Source organism: Lathyrus oleraceus, chromosome 3, assembly GCF_024323335.1.
Source record: "Lathyrus oleraceus cultivar Zhongwan6 chromosome 3, CAAS_Psat_ZW6_1.0, whole genome shotgun sequence".
Classification (NCBI taxonomy): domain Eukaryota; kingdom Viridiplantae; phylum Streptophyta; class Magnoliopsida; order Fabales; family Fabaceae; genus Lathyrus; species Lathyrus oleraceus.
The window spans coordinates 20,407,752-20,417,169 of record NC_066581.1 but is presented as its reverse complement, the minus strand read 5'-3'; the positions used below and the strand labels follow the sequence as shown (position 1 = coordinate 20,417,169).

The 9,418-nt window shown below is 34.0% G+C and overlaps 2 protein-coding genes across 2 annotated transcripts; one reads left to right on the top strand and one right to left on the bottom strand.

Annotated features, from left to right (window-relative positions):
* The first annotated feature begins 3,333 nt into the window (after positions 1–3,333).
* On the top strand, positions 3,334–7,221 carry LOC127132184 (GDSL esterase/lipase LTL1). The gene is made up of 5 exons (XM_051061076.1): positions 3,334–3,638; positions 3,746–3,873; positions 3,954–4,196; positions 5,616–5,868; positions 6,826–7,221. Exons 1-5 carry the CDS (start codon positions 3,392–3,394, stop codon positions 7,056–7,058), a joined length of 1,104 nt encoding a protein of 367 aa, XP_050917033.1. The 5' UTR covers positions 3,334–3,391; the 3' UTR covers positions 7,059–7,221.
* On the bottom strand, positions 7,180–8,913 carry LOC127132185 (GDSL esterase/lipase At5g33370). The gene is made up of 5 exons (XM_051061077.1): positions 8,589–8,913; positions 8,366–8,493; positions 8,049–8,291; positions 7,709–7,961; positions 7,180–7,626 (listed from the first exon to the last, which is right to left on the bottom strand). The coding sequence occupies exons 1-5, from the start codon at positions 8,821–8,823 to the stop codon at positions 7,394–7,396; spliced, it is 1,092 nt and encodes a 363-aa protein (XP_050917034.1). The 5' UTR covers positions 8,824–8,913; the 3' UTR covers positions 7,180–7,393.
* Between the last annotated feature and the right edge of the window lie 505 nt (positions 8,914–9,418).

Genomic DNA, 9,418 nt, shown 5'->3' with positions numbered 1-9,418 from the left:
TGTGTGGATGTGAACGTGTTTGAGAAAATTGTTGATTCGACGACGGCGAGGGTTGCGTGGGACACGCTGGTGCAATGCTACGACGATGATACATTAGTGGAGAAGGTGAAGCTTCAACTTCTATGTAAGCAGTATGAGAATCTTATCATGAATAACAATGATAAGGTACCTGACTACACCTCCAGAGTGATTTTGATCACAAATGAGATGAAGTCGTATGGAGAAACTCTTTCTGAAGAAAGCATCATTGAGAAGGTACTTAGATCTCTTACTCCTCAATTTGATTACATCATTACTTTGAACATTCTAAGAATATGAGCACCATGAGAATAGAAGAGCTGCAAAGCAGTCTAGAGGTGCAATAATTGTGTCTGACTGAAAGAACCTCTGAGAGTGAGGCAGAGCAGGCTCTGAAACCTTCTTTTGTCAAGAAGGACACGAAGCAGTCTTGGTCAGAGGCCAAGAAAAGACATGGTATGTCTCAGGAGTCAAAAGCCTCCAATTCTGATGAGAAGAAACATCAGAAGGGAAGGGAGAAGCTTGACAAGAGAATGGTTCAATGCTATTGTTGTAATAGGTTTTGCTACTTTGCTAAGGATTATTGGTCAAACAAGGAAAGAAAGTCAGAAGAAGCAAATATAGCCAGATGAAATTATAATGATGAACCTGTGATGTTGATGGCTTATGAGTCTGATGATGATGAACCTGTGCGATTGAAAATTTCTGATTCTGAAGGAGACTCTGAATTTGAGTCAGAGGCAGAAGATGACTCTGAGTTTGAAGTCGAATCTGATTCTGAATAACTGTCAGAACTAGAAGATGAGTTAGAGTCAGAAGATGAGTCAGAGTTTGAAGGTGACTCTGAAGATGAAGATGATTCTGAATGCGAGTTTGATTCTGAAGGTGAATCTGATTCTGATCCAGATTCTAATGATGATCTAGAATCTGAAGGTAATTTAATCTCTGGAGACGAAGCTTCTGAAGGTGGTCCAACTTTTGAGGGTGGTCAAGCATCTGATATTGTTCCAGAATCAGAAGGAGATTCTGAACAAGTTCAGAGGCCACAAAGAATCAGAAAAATATCAATAGGATTTGTAGAGTTTGACATATTGCAAGATACTGAAGTAGACTCTGAGGGAGAAGTTGTTCAGTGTGCCATGTTAGTAGACTCTGAACCAACGAGTATTGAAGAAGCTCTCAAGAAGAAAGTGTCGTTGGGAGCCATGAAATAAGAACTTCAGCTTCTGAGAGATTCGAGCTGCTGAATTATAAGGCTCCTGTCACACCTGTAGAAACAAATCACAAATTGGATTCTGATTCTGAAGGTGATGATGTAGATGACATAACTTTCAAGCAATTGGTTTGCTCTCTGAGGTATTTTTGTTATACCAGATCTGACATTTGCTATGCAGTTGGAATGATTAGTAGGTTCATGAGTAAACCGAAGTGGTCTCATTACCAAGCTACTATAAGGATACTAAGGTATATAAAAAGGACTCTGAAGTATGGATTTTTTGCTCTCTTCTAGAGAATACACTAATTTAGAGCGGATGTGTTACTTAGACTCTGATTGGTGTGGAGACAGAGTTGAAAGAAGAAGTACTTTTGGATACTTGTTTAAGCTTCCGAGAAGTCCTATTTCTCGGTGTTCCAAGAAGCAATCGATTGTTGCTTTGTCAACCTATAAAGCAAAATATATTGCAAGTGATGTGGCTGCATGTCAAATTATTTGGCTTCTGAAATTTACTGCATGATCTGAAGATCAAGGTAAACAAGCCTCTGAAGCTGATGATTGATAACAAGTCTACAATCAATCTTGCCAAGAACATAGTGTTGCATGGGAGAAGCAAACATATTGATAATAAGTATCATTTTCTGAGAAGTCAGGTTCATAATGGAGTGCTAGAAGTTATGCACTGCGGCACCCAGAAGCAGCTGGAAGATGTTATGACGAAAGCGATCAAGACTGATCAATTTCTCCACTTAAGGGATAGAATTTGTGTTATTAGTTTTGATTAGTTGAATATGAATTAAGGGATGATGTTAAAATTAATTCATTTTCAGCATTTGTAGTATTTGTTTGTTAAGCTTAACCTAGCTAGTGTAGGTTAGCATGTTGCCTACGTGGCATTATTATTTGTGTATATATAGTACTGTAGCTATCAACAATTGTATCCACTGAGTATTATAGTGCAGTGTGTACGAAACTAATTTTTGTGTGTAACCATTAGTGAAATTGTTAGTGGAAGTTTGTTAGAATTTGTTATTTTCTCTCTTCCTCCATCTTCATCTTTTTCACCTTTTACACCAACATTCTCAAGTGAATTTTTCTTTTTTTAATAGAAAATCGTCACTCATCCATTAAAAAATAAAACAAAAGAACCAAATTTGTACAAGAAAAACCAAGATCATCTTCTATGCGCTAAAGCAAGAAAAGAAAAAAGCACCGGAAGAACACCCAACAAAGCAAAACAAGAAACACCTGCAATGGGGCAGAAAACGAGAGACAAACAATAAGGTAGAAACAAACACAAAAAAACCAAACAACATCAGATCTAATCTGAACTCAAGCCACACACACACACCGGATCTCCATATAATACTAGCTGGAGGGACGAAGACCATAACACATGCCAAAACGGAAGGAGGGCAGTAGGCCTCCCATCACACCTCTAAATATCCAGCCACTTGAACGAGTCTGACTCCTAGTTTATCAAAGAAACATAAAAACTTGAAGTATGGGCATGGATCCACTTCCACCTTAAACTAATAATCCGAGAGATCCGAGATTAAACGTCAAATGTTTCTGTCTAAAAATAAAGTTATTCTGCATTTTCCAAATAGTTCAGACTACATAATATCAAATCAAGACCAAACCCATAAATGTTCCCTTCCCTTTCCCTAGACCCCGGTCGCACCAACCACCTAAACACCCCATACCAGATAACAGATGCCATCAAATTCATGTGACTTTTTCTATTCAATTTTTTTTAGATATAAGTGATGATATATCAATTGGATCTATCATGTAATTAGCTTGACCCTTGGGTGCACATGAGCGAATGATATCTTTAGTACTAATGGGTAGTATTATATTTGTAATGAAACAAAGAAATTAAGTAAAAAGATAAAAATAAAACAGATCTATCTTTAGCCTTAGAATCATAGTGCATTTAACACACACTTGCCAAAAGTAGTGAATAGAATTGAATTCAATATAATATAGATAGGCATATATGTATTTATTTGTTGGGGTGGTAGCAGAAACCATTAAATTCCACACATCAAATATCACAACACATGACCTCTATATAAAGCCACTCCCATACTCATTCACAAATCACAAACACATATCATCTCTAGTAAAGAGCCAAATAAAACTATCCAATCCATGGACCAATTAAACAACCAAACATTAGTAGTTTTTCTCTCTTGCATGCTACTAATATGGAACATTATTGTTCCACAAGTTGAAGCTAGAGCATTTTTTGTTTTTGGAGATTCACTTGTTGACAATGGCAATAACAACTACTTAGCCACCACTGCTCGTGCCGACAATTATCCATATGGCATCGATTATCCGACTCACCGCGCCACCGGACGTTTCTCTAATGGCCTCAACATGCCTGACCTTATCAGTATATATAATAATTCATCTTTCATTATATAGATATTTTAAGCCTGATTTTTTATCTATACTTGTATAAATATATTTCATATAGTTAATTAGTTATAATGTATATAGGTGAGAAAATAGGCTCAGAACCCACATTACCATATTTGAGTCCTGAACTGAATGGAGAAGCACTATTAAATGGTGCTAACTTTGCTTCTGCTGGAATTGGAATTCTCAATGATACTGGAATTCAATTTGTAAGTTTCTATATAGGCTAAAGTATATATATAAATTAATGAGATCTTATATTATAATTTTGGATTTTTTTTTTTTGCAGTTTAATATAATAAGAATCACAAGACAATTGCAGTATTTTGAGCAGTATCAGCAGAGAGTGAGTGCACTGATTGGAGATGAAGAAACAGTGAGATTGGTGAATGAAGCTTTAATTTTGATGACTTTAGGTGGAAATGATTTTGTGAACAATTATTTTCTTGTTCCTTTTTCTGCAAGATCACGACAATTTCGACTACCAGATTATGTTGTATACCTCATTTCTGAGTATCGTAAGATTCTAGTGGTAATGTTATACTTCTTCTCTTTCTTGTGTTGCTGTTATTTTTAGTATTAATATCTCTCTTAATTTGTCATTAGTGAGAATAGACTAAAGAAAGTTAGATTTTGTAGGTTAAAATATTCAATGAGGTTGTCATTGAATTATGCTTAGAGCTAAGTCTCATTTTTTTCAAACTCTATTTAATTGAAATGCAATGACGGTTAATATGACAGTTAATTTTTAGAAATTTTTAATTTAATCAATTATAAAATAATACAAATAGATATTGATAAATTAACGGTGTAAAATTTTTTATATTTACAATATAATACAATTTAAATTGGTTGTTGTTTACGAAGAAAAAAAATAAAATTCACTTTTTTAATGAAAAGATACATAAAATGTTGAAATAAAATAAAGTTTGGTGTTTTTTTTTTATAACTTGTAAAAAGAAATGATGTGTTTTTGTTTCTAGATAAAGAGTATTGATTAATGGACTAATAAGTCAAGATATTTAAAATCTAATAGCACTTGATTGAGGTGATTGATATTTAAAAATCTTAATTTAGATAAATATTAGAATTGTATTGAAAATTAAAATACGATATTTATTTTAGAACAAATAAATTTATAAAATGCGACGGATCGAGGGAGTACGAATATTTACCTTCTTAAGTGAAAACCATTGTTTACCCTTTTTTAACTTTAGTGTAAAATGATAGTGCAAAAATTGACTAGTACCTATAACATTTATGAGTGCATAATATCATAATAACCATTCAACTTATAGGTAAGGGAAAACTAGGTCCTACAAAAAAAATGTAGACATATCCATTAACATTAACTGAATGAGAATCATAAAAGGGTATGTAACTATGTAAAAAAAGTATATACAAATTTTATACACAATAATGTTTTTGCAGGGAAGTATCTATACACAATAGTGCAGAGAAATTTTAATGCAAAATTTTAGCATTTTTCTTAACTATACATATGTCAATTTGAACACACATAATAGTATATATTAAACAAATTATTTTACATCTTAAACCGAGGAAAGTGTATATTAAACTTTGAGAAAATAGAAAATGCATTGACAATATCAATTAATGAATAATGTTTATTCCGTCAAATCACAAAAATATTGTGAAATTGATGATATCAGAACGAGACATTATTTTATAGTGTCAGTACATATTCATTATACTCGTAAAAAAAAAATTTCAATGTTTTCTGTGCGAATTAAATCGATCTAATTATGTGCATGAGTTATGGTGACAGACATGATGGGTTGCTGTAGCCAGCCATTGACTATTTTCCCTATTATATGCATCAATAGCCATGCATGTTGGTGGATATATCTAGACATATTAATGCAAATTTAATGCATTATGGGGTCTATTCTTACACAATTGTGACTTTTGAACCAATAATTGTATGCAGAACCTTTATAATTTAGGAGCAAGAAGAGTGTTAGTAACTGGTACTGGTCCTATAGGCTGTGCACCAGCAGAACTAGCTCAGCATAGCAGAAATGGTGAATGTTATGGAGAACTTCTGGAAGCTGCTAATTTGTTCAATCCTCAACTTGCTCAGTTATTATCTCAACTTAACTCTGAAATTGGTGCTGATGTCTTTATTTCTGCAAATGCCTTCGCAATGAATATGGATTTCGTTAGCGATCCTCAAGCATACGGTATATTAAATATCTCTGTCACTGATATCTCTCTGATTACTGTTATAAGTAAAATTGATTTTTTTTTTTAATTTCATCGAACAACTCAGATATGTGATAGTGAACAAATTTTAAAAAAAGAAGTTAATTTTGGAAAATTTTCATGTGAACATATTTAATAGAGCCACATGCATATTGGGACCCTTTATTTTACAAAGTTATTTTTTATAGCATTTATTGAATTATGCATTAAGATGAAGGGAAAGATATGTGTTGGTTGCAATATTTATAGGTATGTTATTTGGCCAACTTGTGTGTGGGGATACTTTTTAAACTTTTACATTTTGAGAGAAATGGTGAAGACATGTGCTTATACATTATTTCTATCTAGCTACTACATTTTTGTGAGAGTGGTAAAGTTGAAGTAGAAGATTTATACTAACTAGCTATTACATAGTATGAGTTTGGTATAGGTTTTAAGAAAATATTTAAGACTTTGAAACATTGTTGAGATGGCCAACTACTATCCTCCCACATTAGATGTGCTATTATTATACACCATTAACCATTATGTACTTGCACATCCTCGAATTTGGATTCAACGCCGTCGTCGCTTCTACGTAGTGAGTCCATCGTTGACAATTGAATCGAGATCCGACAATCAGGATTTTCAAAGCAAATTTTGAATCGGTTAAAAATATAAAATACTAAGCTTGAAATTCAGATAGTCTGATCTTGATTCAATTGTCACTAATGTACTGACTACGTGCATATGGAGAAATTATGACTACAGATAATTACGTATCAATAATATCCTGCAAATTCGAATCTATGGTATTTAACCTATATGCCCTTAGTATGCGCAAATTTTCGCTACTTGAAAAATCCTCACAAATTTTTCTTAATGGTAGTTTATATAGTAGCATTAAGACAAGTATAATAAATTTGATATCATTAATTAACTTGTTTTATATGTAGGATTTGCTACATCAAAAGTTGCATGTTGTGGTCAAGGACCCTACAATGGGATTGGACTCTGTACTCCAGCATCAAACCTATGTCCAGACAGAGATGCAAATGTATTTTGGGATCCCTTCCATCCAAGTGACAGAGCAAACAGACTGATTGTAGACAGGTTCATGGTAGGATCTAGTGAGTACATGCATCCAATGAATCTCAGTACCATTATGCTTTTGGATTCAAAGACCTAATTAATACATTAATATATACCTTAATGTTTTCAGCACAATATTATGTTGTATTATATATTGAGTGCTTAGACTATATTATCATTGTTACTATGTGTGCAAGAATATTGTGCTGTGCTGATGATTGTAACACAAGAAAACCAATAAATTGTTACTATTTCTCATACATCAATCTTCTAGCCGCTTTATAACTAGCTGCATTATTTGTCGTTACACGAAAACTTTTTTCAACTTCAATCAATAACTTCAGAAACTAAATTGGACAACAAACGATACCATGATAACCTCTTACAACTAATTGACACACTTTCTCAGAAATGTTGTGGATGAATGATTGATCAAGTCATGGAATCTAAGGCCATGATGGTGGAGAGATTCATAGGGTACATGTACTGAGTGCTTCCCCTAAGAATCTGTTGGACTATGATTTTACTAGCTTTCTCAGATGGATGAAATGCATCCCAAAATGCGTTAAGCTCTCTGTTTGGACACAAATTTGAAGCTGGCGTACAAAGCCCGATTCCGTTGTATGGCCCTTGTCCGCAACACGCTACTTTCGATGTTGTAAATCCTGTCAAGCACAATTCAATGCATAAAAGAGAGAGTTATATCATTTTCATTTTATAAAAACTATATATGTCACATTCACATACCATAAGCTTGAGGGTTGGAAATGAAATCCATATGCATTCTATATGCATCTGCAGCAACAAAGATATCAGAACCGATTTGTTGGTTAAGTCCTCTGATCATATCAACAAGTTGTGGATTGTATAATGATGCAGCTCTTTGCAATTCCACGTCGCAATTGCCGTTTCTACTTCTCATGGCTAATTCAGCTGGTGCACACCCCATTGGTCCCGTTCCTGTTACAAGAACCCTACGTGCTCCCAAATCATAAAGTTTCTGCACGTGTCACAAAACATGTACATTTTATTTATGTAGAAGAATGTAACTTGAGTAGGGACAGAATGAAGAATAATAGAACTATACCCTAAGAACTTTGCGGTACTCGGAAATGAGATATCTAACATAATCCGGGAGAGAAAATTGGCGAGATCTTGCGGAATAAGGGACTAAATAGTAATTGTTAACAAAATCATTGCCACCAAGAGTGATTAGTACAAGTGCTCTGTTGACTAAGTTGGTTGCTCCCTCTGAACCAATGTGTGCGCTTACTCTTTTCTGATACACTTGAAATAGCTTTAGTTGTTTGTAGATTCTGATTATATGCAACTGCCAAATAATTCGAATTAATAATATAATGTTACTCTTTATTTAAAAGTAAAGTTTGATAATGTGACACTTACAAACTGGAATCCGGTATCGTTGAGAATTCCGATTCCAGCAGATGCAAAATTGGCACCAATAAGAAGCTTCTCTCCAACGAGTAGAGGACTCAAATATGGAAGTGTTGGTTCTAAGCCAAGCTCCAAACCTATCATTAACAAAATAGTTACACATTCATCATGTGACATGTGACATGTGACATGCATATATACACACAAATAGTACAAACAAACTCGGTCGTACTGATTAGGTCTGGGATGTTTAGGCCGTTAGAGAAACGTCCGGTAGGTCTGTGAGTTGGATAATCAATGCCATATGGATAAGCGTCAGCTCGGGCGGTGGTGGCAAGAAAGTCATTGTTACCGCTGTCAACTAGAGAATCTCCGAAAACGAAGAAAGCTCGTGGTTGTTGAGCAGAAACAGAAGCAACAAAGGTTGTTATTGTTAGAGAAAAACAAATGAGAAAAGAGGTAGCCATTGAATGAGATAGTGAGTATGAAGATGGAAAAGAGAAGGGGGGTATATATAATGTTGAAATTCGAGTTAGTAAATAAGAAAGAATGATGAACCTCCAAAATGATTAAAAGCAAACCGCCGAATGAAGATGAATGAAGTGAAAAGATTCATCTAACTTCAAGTACATTGTAATTTCTAGCCGCCAATGTAGTCACAATATTTATTTTTCATCGTATTCACACACAAAATAAGTACAATACAACATTTCATTTTCATCGTATAGTACTTGTACTGTAATTCAGTATATATCAAAATGAGAAAGGTGTAAGTTTTTTAATTTGCTTATATTAATGTGGAGAAGAGAGAGTAGATAGTTAAACATAAGTGTAGATCCAAAAACAGTTGATATTTATTTAAAAACTAGCTAGGAGATGGCTATGATATGTGAATATTTGAGGCAAATCGAATGGTAGAGTTCTTTTCTGCCAGATTTGTTGTCAAGCCATTTCTGGTAATTTGTTTGTTAGGATTAATTGTCATAGCGTCACTCACTGTAATTGCATGATACTTCCTAAATATATATCTCTTTATAAATATTTTGTAGTTAGAAAGCAAAA